This window comes from Notolabrus celidotus, chromosome 19 (genome assembly GCF_009762535.1).
Source record: "Notolabrus celidotus isolate fNotCel1 chromosome 19, fNotCel1.pri, whole genome shotgun sequence".
NCBI lineage: Eukaryota > Metazoa > Chordata > Actinopteri > Labriformes > Labridae > Notolabrus > Notolabrus celidotus.
Window position 1 is genome coordinate 13,849,897 of NC_048290.1, and position 18,113 is coordinate 13,868,009.

The window sequence follows — 18,113 nt, forward strand, 5'->3', positions numbered from 1 at the left end:
TGTTCAAACCAGAAAGAAAACTTTGTAATGAATAAAGCATGATGCGCAGAAGCATGGAGATCTTTCTCATTGCGTATGAGATCTAATGTGTGAAACTTAAAGTAGCAGACTCAATGTTCCTTCAATGAAGGGACAAGAGGCAGTTTCACAACAGGAAGGTGACTCGTTCAAAAAGCAGGAATTGCAAACGTCTCCACACGCAGCATTTGAGATGACAGTAGAAAAATAATGTGGTAGAACTTTATTTCACGGGGTCGAAAATGTCCTTTAAGTCCTAGAAAATGTGGAAAAAGGTGGACTTGAGAAAGGTTCCCATCGGGGAAGTAAAATGTGGCACAAATTACAGTAAAATGGAACTGTAAAGCAATCTGTTGGTGCTTTATTTATCTTTATATTACATTCTGCCACTCTATACATTAACTCAACATGTGGTGTTTTTGTGTACTCAGATGATCACACTTTCATTATTTGTCTATTTGTCCCTTTTTCTGTACTGTTTTTAAGGATGAGGGTCCTTTTTAAAACAGTGGTAACATTAAAAGGGATTTTAATAGTGCGAGGCCGCTCATCTGAACATGCAGAAAATGTTGTCAACATCATTGCCTCGAATTTCCCTACACGTTAGCATGTCTTTCCAGGAAACGTCCATGTAGATAAATCATGACCAAATATTTCCCAGTTACCTCAGTTAAACCAGACATTTCGTTATAACATGATAAATGACAGGAATTATAGTTGTACATTTGCAGTTTATCAAACCTGGATTTACAGAACACCTGTGTCTTAATGATTTACAGGACAAATCAACACAGTGGGTGAAATTCATAGTATCACTGTCACTGAAACTTACAGAAATAAGGACTTCTAAGAAGTTTTGTGGAAGCCATTTCATTCCTATAAAATGTTATTCACCAGATTGTTCAGTTTGAGTTAAATAAGAAAATATCATTTTAAACAGAAACCGTTTTAGAAACACTTTTCAGTGTTTTGTTTTGATGCCCTTTATATGAAGGTGGGAAAAATATTAGGGACTTTCAGAAAACATCATCAGAGCAAATATTAACCCTTCTGTTATGTTGCGGGTCAATTTGACCCATTTTAAAGTTTAAAAAATCTGAAGAAAAATGTTGAAAGTATTTTTTCGGTATGAAACTTTTTCTGCTTGGATTAATTAGCGTAATCAACATATAGAATAATTGATCAACATCACTTCATAAAAAAATGAAGAAAATAAAATTAACAAAAATCTAAGTCATGAAAAAACATTTTAATTATATTTAGGGCTTTCCAATGTACATTTAAAAAGGTTTTAACATGAATTTTCATTAAAAACAAGTGAGTTATCCTCCTTGAACCATGATCTGTGAGAAATAAAAAACAGCATTGCACTAAATATTGATTTAAATGGTTAGTAATGGAGTTAATAAAGAGATTTAAAAAATGTATATTGGGATTTTTTTGAGGTTCTGACACTTTGAATCATTAAATATGCCCCAGGAACATTATTGCTGTCCCTAAGAAACGAACATAATAGGAGGGTTAAGAATCTCCCTCTGATTACAAGTTCATCCAAATCCTACGATCTACACCGTCTCCACCCACAGAAGTTTGTGTATCTATCTTGTCCCATTACAGTGGAGATGCACATCCTCTCTTACAGGATAAATATCTAGAGTTGAAACATAAAGGCCACTTGTGAATACAGGAAAAAGCAATAAAGTGAATGAACTTTATATCTTAAAAGTTATAAAAATAGAAACTTTAAAAAAATAATAAAGTGGAAATGCACAAACACACCCGCACACAACATTAAAGGTTTGATTGTAGCGCCCCCTGCTGCCCAGAAAGAAGCTGAGATCATTTCAAGAGAAATCTGTTCACCTGCAGTGAAGTTAAAGGTACAATCCAACATTTTTCAACTGTCTGTGAGAAATATTTTCAAAATTAAAAGCCTTTATATTTCCATAATGTTTACAGATGTATGTAAACAAAGCTTTAATGATATGAAAACATAATTAACTATATGAATGCTGCTCCCTTATTTAGCAAGTTTAAAAAGTGGATTATGACTTTAAAACCCCCTCACCTTGTTACGCAGCATTAAAGGGCCTCACTATTTTATCAGACATGTTGAATTCAGTGACATATGCAACATTAGAAGAAAACTTTCTAGAATTCATTATTTGTAACCTATTACCACATCAGACTACACGCAAGATAGGGTGTGCAATATTAACAAAAATAAAGAAAAGCAACACTTTGAATTAAACTTTTAAATAAAATTCGTATCTATTCCCCTTCTCCCTCACTACATGGGGAGCATCCTCGTCTGTTTCCTCTCTAAGTTTCTCCTGCAGTATCTGAGTTCTGTCCGGAGGAACGTCTCCCTACGCAACCTCCACCTCCACTTCTACTGGGTCGATCATTTTGTCCCCTCCGTTCAGACCATTTGTGATCAGCTCTCCCTCATCCAGATCCTCATTAGTTGGGGACTGGAAGCCGCTGTCACCATGTGAGCTGGAGTCTGTAACTAACGGTGGTTTTGGTGACGACTCACTATCGGATTCTGCAGTGGAGATCTCAGCGATCCGCTCATCTTCCTGCACTGCTGTCTCTATTGCCTCAACGGCATTCTTGGTGGCTGTTTCCACCTGATGCTCTATGTCAGCTTTCTTCTTCCTGCTTCCTTTCAGCTGCTGGAGGAGTGACTGCGTGGATGACTTGTCTCGTGGGGATTTCATGGGGACATCCTCCACCACCGTGGTAACATTTGTCACATCCTCCTCCTGGAGGAGAGACTGTGGAGAAGACTTGTCTTGTGGGGATTTCATGGGGACATCCTTCCTCAAGGTGCTAACATTTGTCACATCCTCTTCCTGGAGGAGAGACTGTGGAGAAGACTTGTCTTGTGGGGATTTCATGGGAACATCCTCCACCACGGTGTTAACATTTGCCACAGCGTCCTTCTGGAGAAGAGACAGTGGGGAGGACTTGTCTTGTGGGGATTTCATGGGGACGTCCTCTGTCCCAGTGGTAACGTTTGGCACTGCGTCCTTCTGGAAGAGTGACTGCGGGGACGACTTGGCTCTTGGGGATTTCATGGGGACGTCCTCCACCACAGTGGTAACATGTGTCACATCCTCCTCCACCCCGTCCTCCATGGTAATCCGGCTCATGGCAGGCTCCGTCCCATTGGTCTCCTCGCTCTGGTTCTCCTCTGACACAGGAACCACCATCTCCACTACCGGGTTAATCAGGTCCCTGATCTCATACACGCAGTCAGGAGACTTGGGTCCCTCAGGTAGGTCTTTCTCCTCCTCTTCATCTTCTTCATCATCCTCCTCTTCCTGCTCCTCCTCGTTGGCCTCAGACATGCCAGCACCCTCTTCTGGGATGAGATCCACCCCTGGAACCTCCAGGCAGGACTCGTACTCCAGAGGAACCCCATCTAGCTGGATCATGGACACCACCTGTCTACGCCTGCTCCCAGAGCCTCCTCCATTACCGCCTCCACCACCAACAGCGTCCTCCGTCTCATCCCCTCCAAATTTGGCGGCCCAGTCCACTTGAGAGTTGTCTTCGAGGAGGTGCAGGTTTGGGTCGCTGTTGGTCAGAATGATGCTGTCCCTGTAGAGGTTGTGTCTCCTCTGGACGGCGGCCTCCTTCACAGCTGGACACGAAAAACCAAAAATCATTGAGTTAACAAGCAGTAAGATGGAATAACCGTGCTTACTTCCTCTTTTGTTTTCGTCACCCACTCACCCATCATTATGTCCTTGGAGACAGACTGCAGCACCACCTCCTCGAACATGTTGTCCACCAGCAGGAAACGAGAGAAGTCCTCGAAGATCAGCTCTTTGAAGCGAGGCAGCTCCTGTAGATGAGATGAAGTGGATTAGATTTGGTCATTATCAACCTAATGTGTTAGATGTTACTGATCCCTCCAGGTGGCATACTTTTCTTTTGTTCCATGATAACTGAAGGAGTCAAGAATACTAAGAGAGCAGAGCATTTAATTTAGAAGCATTTGTTTCATGTCTGTTGAAATCCAGACAGTGATCAAAAAATATAATGCTCTGGAAAACAGAGAGAACAAACTGAGATCTGTCACAGGCCCATGTACAGAGGCCAGTTTTCAAAGCAGTCAACCCGCAATGCCTGCTCCATCCACTGTCTTGTCCTCTCAATGGAGGCAAAAAAAACCCAAATATTCTTTGAAAACAGAGCCCTGTGAGGACAGTCAAGTAGAAACCAGATGCTACAAACAAAGGATTTGTTTAAAGATCAGCCGTCTGTGTTTCATTATTGTCTCTCAGAGCTTGTGTCTTATGTTCCTTGTTCTTATAGTTATACTGATAGAAGCTGACACATGCTGTTTATGATTTCATTTCTGCAACAGTGGAATTTTTACTCACGGCTGTGAAGGGACTAATATTCAGAACAGTAAAGCACCTAAATGGCTGGAAAAATGCTCCACTGACACATGGTTTATTATAATATTCAATTTCAATAGAGTTGTAAATAAGAAATCTTTGAGAAACTTGTTGGTGTGGCTGGTTCGGTGCAACTCACAGTTGAAAAGGACGGTGAAAGCTGCTGCAGCATGTACGGGATGTTGATCTGCAGGAGAGCCTCTCTGAAGAACTTCTTTCTCACTGTGCTGCTGTCATAATCGTATTTCTAACAGGGAGAGAGCAGAGACACAGGCAGGAATCAGTGACTATTGACACAGATTTCTACCTCATTTGGTAAGAGTCTTTTGAGTAATTATGTACGAATGAAATTAGCAATGTCTCAATCATCTAACACAGGGGTTCCCAAACTTTTCAGCCTGTGACCCCCAAAATATAGGTGCCAAAAATTTGCGACCCCCACTGTCCCTTAAAGTGATTTAATGTAGCTTCATTTAGCTGGTCTGCAGATAATGTGCCCACCTATATGAGCATGTGTCTGTGTTTCCTGTGCCATTATGAATTAACCTACTGCTACTGATGCTTTTGATAATTACCTGTTCACTAACCCTAAACTTAGGAGTGATCTGACAAAAAGAAAGGCAGAAAACTCATTACATTTTCTACTTTCAAGGTTTTATTTCAAGTTTAGCTACTTTTTTTGTTGATATTTTTTACTATAATGGGTAAAATGTACTAATTTTAGATGCATTTTGTCATTCAACTCTTTTTATTGCATTTTTTAGTATTTCTTTGTTCACCACAAGTTAACAGATTATATATAAGTAATACAAAACAAACAAAGAGAAGAACAAATTAATAAATACAAAAACAATAATAATAATAAAGAAATAATAATAATAATAATAATTAACAGTTCAAACAAAAAAGGAAGATAAACATAAGAAAACAAGGCAAATAAACAAAAATAAATAATAATAATAATCAATATTTTTAGATAAATAGAAATAAAAAATTCTGAACAACAGACATCTCACAACCCCCCCATTTCTGTCGACCCACACTTTGGGAACCTCTGATCTAATAGACACTGATGGAATATTCAGTCTGCTGGGAAATCCATAGATAACAAGCTTAGCTTCATACCTTGAGGACCCTGTCTTGGCATCCTTGGATGGTCTTGCAAACGTCGTCATCTCCATGAGCCTGTAAAGACTGATTCAGCAGCTGCTCAAATGTGTACACTGCGTTGTCCATTTGCTGTTAAGAAAAGAAAGAGGTTATTTGTTTTACAGTAGAACAATAATAAGAACAACTTTATTTATATAGCACCTTTAAAAACAAGGGGTTACAAAATGCTTTGGCAGACGAGCAAAAGCATTTAGTGAACCACAGCTTGGCTTCAGTTTACTTTATGGTGCAAACTGCCATACTCTCTTTGTCCAGCAGGTGTCAGTAGAGGCTTCACTACAGGCAGGACAGGTTGCTGGTGTGTGTTCTCTTACTAGACACCAGGAAGTATTTTCTCACACTGTATAGGTACATGCTGATCTTTGTGTTACATCAGAGAAACCTGCTGTAGTGGCTTACCTCTCGCATGAGAATTTGAGCCCTGCTGACAAACACAGAGGGGTTGGAGACATCAAATCTCTGCTGCAGCCCCTCCAGATTGAGCTGCTCCACCTGTTCATAGCAGCTCTGCATCTTCACCGGGTGGAAGGCGAGCATAGACAGCCTCTCCATGTCCTGAGAGGGTGATTCACAGAGGTGGGTGATGGTTATTATGGGGGTGTGCAAGCTTCACACAAAACAGACAACAACAAACAAAAATGTTGAGTCTGCTGTTCAGAGACAGAGCACACTCCCTGACTTCAAAGAAATGACCAGCAAGGACCACACTGTCTTTTGTGTTCACAAATAATCTTTACTGTCTCTTCTAATTTAGCTAGATTTAACTCAGGTCTGAAAAGGTACAAGTTAAATAAATCAAATCAATTCAAATATCAAATCTCCAGCCCCTCACTCCTCTCCATGCTCCTCAGGAGTCTGCAGCGCCTGACGTCTGCTGGGTGATAAGTTTACATGACAGTTTTGGAGAAAGGGCTGCAGCACTCATTGGAATAGTGCTTGAGCTCTCACTTTGCTAGCTTTGGCTACATGTCTGCCTAACCTTACAGAACCTCCCATGCACAGTGAGTACATGGGAGGAGTTCATGCAGCAACACAAAATCAAATCATTTGATGCAGACTGAATGAAATGACTGGAGGGGCTTAGTTCAGCAAGAAGGTGAATTACTTGTTGTTGTTGTTGTTGTGATCCAAAGATAATTATAATAAATAAGACAAACATATGTCTTTGATAGACCTTGACGCTTAAGTGCCCAGCAAATCAGAGAAACTCTTCTGCTCTCTTTCTGAAGACCTTGTCAGTAAAAAAGCTTGTGAGGACTTGTGCCTCCAGGGATGTCAGATTACTGTAAACCGTATAAACACATTAATCAAACTGCAACTGTGCAATGATTCATGCACAGGATGAGAGAGTGCTAGAACCTGACTCACGTCTCCAAGCTTTTCTTTGTCCCCTCCGTTTATGGAGTTCTTGCTGATCTCCACCAGCTCCCGGAAGAAAACATCCCTGACCTCTGAGAAACCTCTGCTGGTGGGTTCCATCAGGGCCTCCAGGATGGAGCTGATGTAGGGCTGGACGTTGGTGCGTAGGACTTGCTCCGCCTTGGGCGACACCAAAGCTGCAGACACGTGGAGGATGGAATTAATAAACATGGTTAGTGCTACAGCTTGTGAAAACCAAAGATGTTGTTGGAGCTAGGAAAACAAAGGCATGGCTCTGACCTCACGTGAACTCCTCAAATATCTGATCACAGTGTAATGTGTATTGTTTCATACCAGGCTGAAACAATGGTATGTTTGCAATGCCAATGTGTCATTTCAGTGGAAACCCTGCAAGATACTCCCAACTACAGAGCACCTAATATGTGCTAAAAGTGGCTCACAAAATGTCACAGCTTGGATTACATCTCTAAAATCTCAGCATTGCCCTCATGTAACATGACCTTACATCTTGTGCTGCTGACTCCTCTTATTGAGCCTCTTCTGTGGGATAAAGTCAGAAACCGCCCGTACAGTGCAGGTGAGGGAATGCAGTTCAGCTACTTTAGCTCAATGGCACACAACACATGAAAATATGAACTGCTTGTGCCAAGATATCTATTGAATAGAGAGTTGACAGGCTAACGCTCAGAGGTAATCAATCAAAGCGATTGAGAGACAGGGGGACAGACCTACTAAAAGAAAACAGTGAGGAGAAAATGCAGAGGGTAAAAATAGTTAAGAGAGAAAACAGTGTGTTGGTACAACATGTCTAAAAGGATTCATCAGAAACTGGAGCAGTGTGTTGTTACTCAGTGACCAGAATGACTGCTTCCCTCTGCCAATAATCTGAGAACCAGAGAACCCAGAGCTCCATCTCAATGAGGCAAACAATGAACTGTGCATCTGAGCTCAGAGTATCATATTACAGCCAGCAACAAGTGGATCAAGTCAAGATGCATGATGTATATTCACAGAGGTGCAGTGCATCTTAGATGGTGTCCATCAGATATCCACCAGTATATTTATTCTTGAAGGAATTTATTTCCTTGATTGTATTTAGTTGATATCGTATCTGTAAATCCTTTACTCTCTTAATGCAGCTGTGATACAGTATATTGGTTAATGATTATCTAAGAGTAAACACAGTTTTCAGTGTTTTTTTAAAGTAAGCATTACATTACCTTGAATCAGGGCTGTCAAACTATTGTTTGTTTAAGCCCAATTAATCACTGAATTTCAATAGTTAAACCTGATTGTTTACATTCTTAGTTGCATGTTAAAAATGTCATTATTTTGCATTTTAAAACAGCTTTTAACTACATATTAATCAATTCTACCAGTGTATATACGTAGATTTGATTTCTCACTGACATCTAAAGTTCTCTACTTGAAGTGAAGCCATTTGCATTTTCAGGAGTTCCAGTTTGGTTGCTTTCTGTGTTTCATACATGTCCTATACGCATGAAGCTATTGTTCCCTACGGCGGTGAGGAACTTCACAAGATGCCAACATGAGGACGTCCCTTAGACCTGAGTCTTCCACAATGTTTACTGGCCTGCAGTTGGTTGCCACCCTTTTAGCAAGCACTGTGGTGAACTTCTTTGATTTACTTTCACAGGTCTGGGGTGATTCACAAACTTCAAAATAGTGCTCTGCCCGGTGATGTGTGGTTGCCTGCTGACTTCAGTCTGATTAGCTGCATTATCTCACTTAGCTTGTAGTTGGAAGCTTAAACTTGAAGTACTGCTGTGATATTTTAATTCTGTTTGACACAAAGTGCATAGTGCACGACTGACAAATCAAAAAAGGTCTTGACAAAGGGACAGTTGTGTACAGATCTTTGTTCACCTCGGATTTTGTTGCTGACGTGTTCCTTAGACGTGATGATTTGGTCCATGTCCGTCCGCAGGCTGGCATCCAATTGTAATTTCTGCGCTTCACAGGATCCAACCAGCGCATTATACTGCCCGGTGGTCTGAGACAACACCTGTCTGTACACGGCATCAGATACCTGAGGAGAGAGTTGTTCAAAAACACAATGGTTTTGGACTTGTGCGAGTCTCTCCTGTGTTTGTAGTGCACCTATAAGTGTGATAAGAACTCACCAACATCCAGTTCCTCTGTCTCTGCTGCATCTTCCCTTTCAGACGAGGACCAATCATGTTCCTCAGCTCTGGATGGAGGGTTTCCATCACCAGGTTAGCCAGAATCTGTACACACAAGAAATAAAATCATCTCTGTATTCTCACTCTAACAATATGTAATCTGAAATACAATGCATGTCTTTTGATCTGACACGCCTGTACTCATCGTTTTATATTCAACAGTTTTTGTAGATGCTTTAAGTTTTTACTCAAGTTACATGATGTTATGTCAATATGCCAGCTGTCTGTGTTTATATAAGAGGTGTGGTGAAAAAAACTAATTTCTCCACCCAAAGAAAACAAAAATAAACGTTAGAAAAGCAGCCCCTCTTTCCTGTGTGATCACATGGGTACAGAGGGTCAGTGGGATGATACCCAGGTGGATACAGACAGCCAGGAAACATGGCCTTAGTTGCACTGCCCTCTTAACTGGCACATGCACAAATAATCCAACCCTGCACCTCTATGAGATTTGAACAAATATAGAGTTAATATTTGGCAGTGTGTTGCTGGGTAATGAATGGCTCTGACAAAAGCAGGAAATATTTCCTTTTTTTCCAAACAGAGGAAAGCACAGGCGATACACACAACCTGTAAATCAATGTGTTTATCTAAAGCCTGTTTGAACATATGTCTATGTGAGGTGGTAATTAAACCTGTCTGATAATGCACATGTAAATGTCCCTGTTTCCCAACTGACCTGTGTTTTCTTGATCTCCTTTAAATCGAATGCAAGTAATTTGTGTACCCTGTTTGTACCTTACCCTACAGCTGAAGTGTGTTTTTTTTTTTTTTTTCATTTTTGTATGTGTATGCGTTATATACATATTTATACACAATTACTTTATATATAGGCCTAATCTATTTTTGTAATTCTTGTGTAATTTGATTAAAGTTGTGGCCACCTGTTTAATGCCAATTGTTGGCAATATTACTGTTTTCTTATAAAACAAAATGTGAAAATGTAAAAAGAGAGTGTTCCAAAAAATAAAATATAAAAGCCTGTTTGTATGGCAGTAATATTTTGAAATCAAAATGAAGTATGAACATTTTTCTTTTAACTTTTTCATTACTATTTTGAAATATGTTTGTTGTGTTTATATCCTGCATTTTTATCACTCACTTAACTTGCTCTAATTTTTCATAGTGTATTATTTTGTATCACTTTCATCTTTTCACTATATCCCATACATTTAACTCACAAAAATAATCTTTAGAACTATAATATCTTTGCAGAAGTTTGTTTTTCAAATGGTTATATTGGTATATTTTCCTTTTATTAATATTTCATGTTTATTTTCTGCATGTGTAGATAAATCAGACCACATTGTGTTTGTAAAGTAGACTTATTTTTTTTGCTATTTTAACGCGGAAAACAGAACCGTGAAAATGTCCTACCGGAAATGACGTTTAATTAATTAAAAAAAAACGAGCCAGCCAATCAGAGAACCCGGCGACCCGTAGTGTTAACAGGCGGGATATTTAAACAGCTGACACATGACACACCTGTTTGATCAACGCTGTTAATTAACTGTTTGTAGTCCAGCTAAAAACACGTTATGCTAGCTTACATTTAACACTGTTAATGAAGCATTTACACCATGTAGCTCCTCGACTTGAACGTAAAAGTTAAAATAGTTTTTGAGCCTTTTTCTGTCTGTTAGTCAGTGATTATGTTCGACTATTGTTGGCTTTATAAAGCACTTCAAGCTAGCTGCTGGAGTGTTACCTGCCCTGCTGCTGTGTTCTTGAGACTGAGGAAAGTGGGTCTAACTTCAATGAGGTAAGATTTATCTACCTGATCAGTTTACTTCATGCCTAAGATGCATTGTGAACCTACCTCATGTTTTTGAATGTATTTACCTTCTTTTAACCAAGCTGCTTTTATCATAGTTGCAAGGATAAAAATAACCTTAAACAATTGTGACAGTTTGTTTTACCATCAATTTAATGTAAACAACTGAGCTGCTGTGTTCGTTCCTCACTTGATTCATAAATCTCATGCCCATTCACAAAAACTCAAAGTCATCTAAAGCTTATTTTTGCCCCTGAAGCAAAACATACTTCTGTGTCCTCTAATTCAGGGGTTCCCAAAGTGTGGGTCGGGACCCCCACTAGGGTCGCAAGAAAAAAATGGGGGGTCATGAGATGTCGTCCAGAATGGTTTTTTTTAAATGATCTTATAATAGTTTATTAGATCCATTATAGTAAAATAATATAGACAAAAATAGTAGCAAACTTGAAATAAAACCATGAAAATAGAAATCATAATGAGTTTTCTGCCTTTCTTTGTTGCCAGATGACTCCTAAGTTTAGGGTTAGTGAACAGTGAATTATCAAAAGCATCAGTAGCTGCAGGTTAATTCATAACGGCACAGGAAACACAGACACATGCTCATATAGGTGGGCACATTTTCTGCAGTCCAGCTAAATGAAGCCACATTAAATCACTTGGAGGGACAGTGGGGGTCATGAGTCTTTGGCACCTATATTTTAGGGGTCGCAGGTTGAAAAGTTTGGGAACCCCTGATCTATTTCACCTAGAAATGCTCTTTTCTTTATGTAACAAATAGGACATGAGGACAGATGTGAGGTGTTTTTCTAAATTTTCCAGTGTATGACTTTATCATTTCCCACTTATATACCTCATATCTCCCTATTTCCCCAATCTCATACAGCCTATAGTAATAGTAAGGTGCCTACGTGGGACTAGGAGACACAACAAACTAAAGTAAACCTTGTACTGTACAGACGCATGTATTTGATCTAGTGTTTATGAAAATATACTGATCATTCTGTTGGAGCTTTCACATTTAACTGAGTAATTTCAGGGAGCTACAGAAAAACGGATATGAGCAGGAAACATGAAGATTAATGAAGTGACTGCCATAAACACACAGAGCTGCTATTAAGCACCAACAGGAGACTGAAAGGGTCTCATTCATAGGGAAGACCCCTATTAACAGTGAGTGTTTGTGTGTGTGTGTGTGTGTGAAACCCTGTGAATGCTGGTATGCTGAGGGGTGGGTCTTGTTTCCCACAGACTCTTTGTAGGTCTTGTGTAGGTGCATTCTTGTACTTGTAGTGTGAGAAAAGGGTGTGTTCATGATGTAGATGGAGTGCTTTCCTGTGCTTAATTGGTTTGGAGTCCAGCACGTCATCCATCACTGTGGTCTCTCTACAGGTTGAGCTATGACCTGAACCTGAACTTTGGACAGGCACTCGCAGCCACTGCTGAGAAATTGTTCTTGGAAAGCTCTTTAAACTGTCACCTGCACCAAAAATGCAATTTCAGGGAGGATTATCCTCAGTTTCAAGCCCCCTTCTAAGAGGAAAACAAGTTGTGTACAAGTTTTTTAAGTTCCTAATAAAGCAAAATAGTAAGTGTTGCGTTTGTTACCATCCTGAAAATGTTCCAAAATGAGACTTAACCAAACTCACTCCTTCTAATGGTGCATTCAGGTGCTCCTTTCCATTCTGTAATATCAGTCTTTCCCAGTAAGGTGCCATCAAAAAACAGCAATGTGTAAAATTTGAGCTAATGCCAAATAAGGCCATCTTTCATGACATCAATGTTTACAATGTGTCTGACTTTTATTGAAAGGAGGAAATGCCTTGAAATACACACTTTAGAGGACCCAGCCTCACAAATCTGTGTAATGATTAATCAGAGGTTCTGACCTGTGGGGGCTTTCCACACATCATATCCCAGGTTCCATAGTGTCCCTTGGCTTGTCTGTAGAGTCTCACAGCGTCTGTGAAGGCGGGCGTCTGAACGGTCTGCTCCTCTGGTAGACCTGCTGGTGGCAGGAAGAAACATGGCTGAGTTACAATACAGAAGCAGACTTCCTTTGTGGGAGCTACACTACCAGTCAAAAGTTTGGACACACCTTTTCATTCAATGGTTTTTATTTATTTTAATTATTTCCAACATTGTAGATTAATACTGAAGACATCAAAACTATGAAATAATCTGGTTTTGCCATAATCTGGATTACAACAGTAGTCAAATAGGGCTATCCATTGTGTACTAACCCTACCTCTGAACAACCCAACTGATGGTCTCAAACACATTAAGAAGGCAAGTCATTCTACAAATGAACTCTTGACAAGGCTCATGTTAATTACAAACCATTCCAGGAGACCACTTCATGAAGCAGACTGAGAGAATACCAAGAGTGTGCAAAGCTGTCATGAAGGCAAAAGGGGGCTACTTTACAGAATCTAAAATATAAAACATATTCTGCTTTGTTTAACACTTTTTTGTTCATCAAATAATTCCATATATGTTCTTTCATAGTTTTGATGTCTTTGGTATTAATCTACAGTGTTTACAATAATTAGTATAAATACAAACCCTTGAATGAGAAGGTGTTTCCAAACTTTTGACTGGTAGTGTATATGTAACTAATAACTGAAAAATCTGCTCAATATGTTTATAACCAAGTTTTGAGGTGCTTTTTTGCATTACATGAAATCTTTGTACTGGTCCTTGAATACCCTGCTGTGCCTTCATTAATTTTGTTTAGGGCAGGAGATGAATAATAATAATACATTGGCTTCTCCCACTCAACAGTTTCCATAAACGTCTGAGTCACGTCTGTGAGACTGTCCAGAGATCATTTTGGCCTTTATTCAGAATCAGTTCCTGGAGTGCAGGACAACACACCCAGACCCGGCCCCGACCACACGCAGCTGTGTCATCCCTCAAAACAGGAAGATGATGGTTTGTTGGAGGTCACAGTTGTGTATGGTTGCTGTGGTTACAGCCCCTCCCTGCAGAAAGACAATAGCAGCTGCTAACGTAGCACTCAGCACTATGTGTGTGTGCTTTGAGGAAGTTGTTTTTATCATGTGGTTGTGTAAAAGTGATGAAAATACATCAGCTTAGAGCGGCCTCTGTCCTTCTTTCAAGGCTACAGCAGCGAGGGACACTTGAGTGCTGAAAGTCAAACTCCCACACAAAGAGACTCGAACAGGTGTGTGGAATAAAACACGCCTATAACAAGAACTTTGTCTTTGAGAACAGTTCTTTAAATAAAAGTGAATCACACTTCCGTTGTGTTTTCTCCTGTGAGTATAGAGTCATTCTTTCTGACGTACATCTGTCTAATTAAAGGATTTAAGTCAACCCTGCCCTTCTTTCAGTGTTTCAGTTTGGATGGTCGTTAATAAAAAAGGTTCAACAATAGCATCCTTTGTTATGAAGCTTACGTTAGCCTTTAACTGAACACTAAATGCAGCACTCGTTCTCTTTCTTCCAGAGAGATTTTTTGAGTGAGATTTCTGTGGCATAAATTATTTTATTTATTTTATTAACTTAATTTTTGTTGATTTTAGCTCCTCCTGACAATGGAGTATGCCCTGTCCTGCAGATACATGATACTGTTCTATAATTCCAAATCTTCCTAGTAAGGGAAACCAGTTTAGCTCAGAGGCTCTTGTCCTTGTTGCAGCAGATATGCTACATTTAATGATAATAATAGTAATAGTAATAGTAATAATAATAATAATAATAACATGTATAATAACAATAAAGTTTATTTATCTAGCATTTATCAAAACAGACTTTACAAAGTTCTTTACATCATAAAAACCCACAATAATAAACAAAACATGAGGGTGAGACATATAGAGCTAGCAAGACAATTTAAGAGGAACAGCTGAATAAAAGAGAAACTACTTAAAGCAATTAAAACAATAACACATTTAAAATCAGTTAAAAAAATAAAAACAAAGAGTGAATAAAAGAAAAACGTTAATAAAAGTAAATTACAAATAAATGTAGCAGCGTGGATAAAACAATATTACAAGAAGGCCTTTTGATAAAACTATGTTTTCAGCTGAGATTTAAAAGAAGATTAATAAACTACGCCACTACTTCAGTCTGTGATCACCCACTCCACTACAAGCAAGTCCAATAACATTCGTTCACTGGAGACTAATGGCTGATGCAAGTTGTGAACACCCGTACTTGAAGCTGTCAACTTGTGATCTGATCACTAGAACTAGTACAGGCTGATGCAAGAGTCTGATGAAATGACCATCCCCAAATAATCCATGCATTTTAGAACAAAAACCATAACAAAATGCTGAAAGACCGACCAAGTTTGGAACCTATTTTATTTAACTACCAGTTTTTGTCATTGTTATCACTTTCCTCTGCAGTGGCCTTATTAGTTCACTTACAGACAAATGCAGGGCAGTTATCAGGACACTGCACCATCAACTCTTACTGACTATTAAGCCTGATTCCTCTTGTAATGCCAACACACGAGAGAGGGAAAATGCAGCCCAGCGTTTGATCGATGGGTCTGGTTTACCCACAGCATGCCTGTGGAGTCTGTCGTGCACAAGCAGCCATGTGCATGTGTGTGGCTTTATTTCCTTACAGACTGAATGAAGTTGTTTTGTCTGTGACTCAGGGCAAGCAGACAAAGACAGGAAGTGACCAAAGAGTAAAGAAGGGGGGAGGCAGAGCCAGACAGGAAGTTGTTTCTGCTCCAAGCTTCCTAAGGCTGCAGTCTAATACAGCAACTTCCTTACTGTTTATCATTCCAGAAAGAGGACTTGATACGTTTGTCACATAAATTCCAGAAGTACCAGGATGTCCGGCTCCATCAGACTTTCAGACTTTGTATGATGCAGGCAAGCTTTTTAGATTTTTCACTGAGAACACGAGATATAGACTGATGAGCATTAACATTTAGCACTACTATATTACAGTGCATAAAGGAAAATTGATCTGCAGGATAACTCTGGTAGAGAAGTGGTGAGTCTCAGCTTGTTTTGGCACAGGTTTCCATTAAAAGCACTGTGAGAAGTTTTCTTGTAGTGTTGATTCTGGAGACCCCTTCAGAAAGAATCAACAGTGTTTTTCTGGAAAAGGACAATCACTCACTGTTGTCAAGATGTGGCTCTCACCTAAGTGTGCACTAGTTGTGGAAGCAAATAAATGGAATACCGATCTGGTTTTTAAAACAACTTTTCTTTGTTCAAGACAGGATGCAGAGTGATGAAGTAATGTGTTGATTTGTAGATACATCAAATTACTAACTGTAACTTTAAATTAAGTATAAAGAAATGACCAGTCTTGTTTCTGATAAACCCATTTCACTATGTATGTCACAAAGAGGCACCAGTATAAGAATGAGACTATTTATAAACCAGTTAAAAAATCCTCACAGTGCTTTGAAACTAAACCAGGTACACCTGAGTGAAAGCCCTGTCCCTATTTCCTTGTCATGTGGAACCAAGAAGCAACTTCCAGCCGCGAGAATTGAAGCTAATGTGGAAGTGTTATAAACTGCAGTTCCTTGATACACGCATACACTGTATAAATAATGGACGTAGTCTCCGTGATGTCACCCATCTGTTTCTGAAGCACTGTCTGAAGCAAATCGTCAGCGGCAGCCATATTGGAAATGTTCAACTCAACATAACTGCTGTCGAGTGAGTGTGACGTAAAGAGGTGGGCTTTGAGCCTCCTCGCCAACAGCTACAGTGTTCCCGCCTGTCAGTCAAGTCAGCTGTGCCTAACAGATATTTTCAAACTGAGTCCAGTTCTAATTTTGAAGATAAATAGGAGGTAAAGAGGGATAATCAAGACATTCAAGATCCTGTGTTTTAACATAGCTGGGGCTCAGAAAAATCCACATTATTCCAGTATTTCTGAAACACTGATCATTGTTAGTCCTTCAGGTTATATACGTACAGGTCCAGGTCACCAGCGTGAATAGCTTGAAAGTGAATTCGTATAAATTCTTGGCATACTGCTCGTGAGAGAGAAGCAAAATAATTTATGGCCCACTGTCAGGCCTGTAAACCACGACACATTCTCCATGTGTATGAACCAAGCCAGATCAAGGAGCAGATTACGGTTTCTCTGGACTGCATGTGTGTGTGAGTGTGTGTGTATGTGTATGTGTATAAATAGCACATGTGGCAGCACTTACCACGGTCCCTTTCTTTGAGGCATTTCCCTCCCTGCCTTGCTCACCGCGCTTTGGTTGGTGGGATTTTAGCAGCAGCCATGGAAGAGTTCCCAAGCCCTCACATCCAAAAATATGTGTGCATGTTTCTCTAAGTTGAATATATTTGACATTTAAAAACCATTCAGTGTTTGGACCTCAAATTCAATCTGATTTCAGTTGCGAGCCCCCTGCCATCATGTAAGGGCAGATTTTATTCCTCTTTAACCCTCACACTGCTTCAGCTCCCATCGACATGCATGAGTAACATCCCTCCATACGGTGCAGCCCTATGGAGCCAGCCAAACCCAGAGTACATTCATGAAACACAGCATCAGCTGCAGACATCACAGACACATTAGCGGACAGTCCTAACGTGCAATTTTAGCTGAACCCTGTCAACAGTGGCATGCAGCAAGTGAGTGAATGCTGGATACCATGTGATGGCCTGTGTCTGTCTGTCTTAGTATGCCTGGTAGAGATGGTACATAGAATTTTCTAGAGCAAGCTTAAAGCACACTCCTCAGTGAGTATCATGCATGCATTCTAACATTCATCATCTTTGTATGATCCAATGGTGAGTGGAAGTGTTCTGATCAGAGCAGGGGGCTGCTGGTGTCTGTGGGGGAGGAGAGCCGGCTGTGATTGATGGCTCTCTAGTGGCCCAGCAGCAGCAGCTCGGTCTTTGACTACCAATGTGATGCAGCAGCAACCGAGCTGCCGCAGAGTGACTGCTGCCTGCTGGTCGGACTACCAAAACCAAATACATCATAAGGGTGGACACTAATCACTTATTTATTATCCATAAATATATTCATTTTTTGCCCCTTTTTAAGATAAATCAAGCAGGCGATGATGGGCTCGTATCCTCTTTTTCACTATTTTAAACAAAAACATATGGAACTGTCTGATACAAAATAAATCTCATAAAAGATGAGAATTGTAATGTCAAATACCCTTTTTTGAAAATGCTCTAA

The 18,113-nt window shown here is 39.9% G+C and overlaps 2 protein-coding genes across 3 annotated transcripts in view; one reads left to right on the top strand and one right to left on the bottom strand.

Annotated features, from left to right (window-relative positions):
* Nucleotides 1-226: 226 nt before the first annotated feature.
* LOC117830823 (protein Niban 2-like) overlaps nucleotides 227-18,113 on the bottom strand; it is a 33,079-nt gene continuing 15,192 nt past the window's right edge. Inside the window, exons 6-14 of one of the 2 annotated variants that reach the window (XM_034709111.1) lie at nucleotides 12,848-12,966; nucleotides 9,128-9,232; nucleotides 8,871-9,033; nucleotides 6,972-7,159; nucleotides 6,003-6,158; nucleotides 5,559-5,672; nucleotides 4,573-4,680; nucleotides 3,763-3,874; nucleotides 227-3,670 (exon numbers count right to left, since the gene is read on the bottom strand). In XM_034709111.1, the coding sequence (XP_034565002.1) occupies nucleotides 2,388-3,670; nucleotides 3,763-3,874; nucleotides 4,573-4,680; nucleotides 5,559-5,672; nucleotides 6,003-6,158; nucleotides 6,972-7,159; nucleotides 8,871-9,033; nucleotides 9,128-9,232; nucleotides 12,848-12,966 (2,348 nt within the window). In that variant the 3' untranslated portion in view covers nucleotides 227-2,387. The remainder of the gene's footprint in view (nucleotides 3,671-3,762; nucleotides 3,875-4,572; nucleotides 4,681-5,558; nucleotides 5,673-6,002; nucleotides 6,159-6,971; nucleotides 7,160-8,870; nucleotides 9,034-9,127; nucleotides 9,233-12,847; nucleotides 12,967-18,113) is intronic. The other variant, XM_034709112.1, reaches the window with a different exon arrangement.
* Nucleotides 10,663-18,113, top strand: part of stxbp1a (syntaxin binding protein 1a) — a gene marked incomplete at its 3' end in the record, with an annotated part of 53,874 nt that continues 46,423 nt past the window's right edge. The window contains exon 1 of the mRNA XM_034710199.1: nucleotides 10,663-10,949. The remainder of the gene's footprint in view (nucleotides 10,950-18,113) is intronic.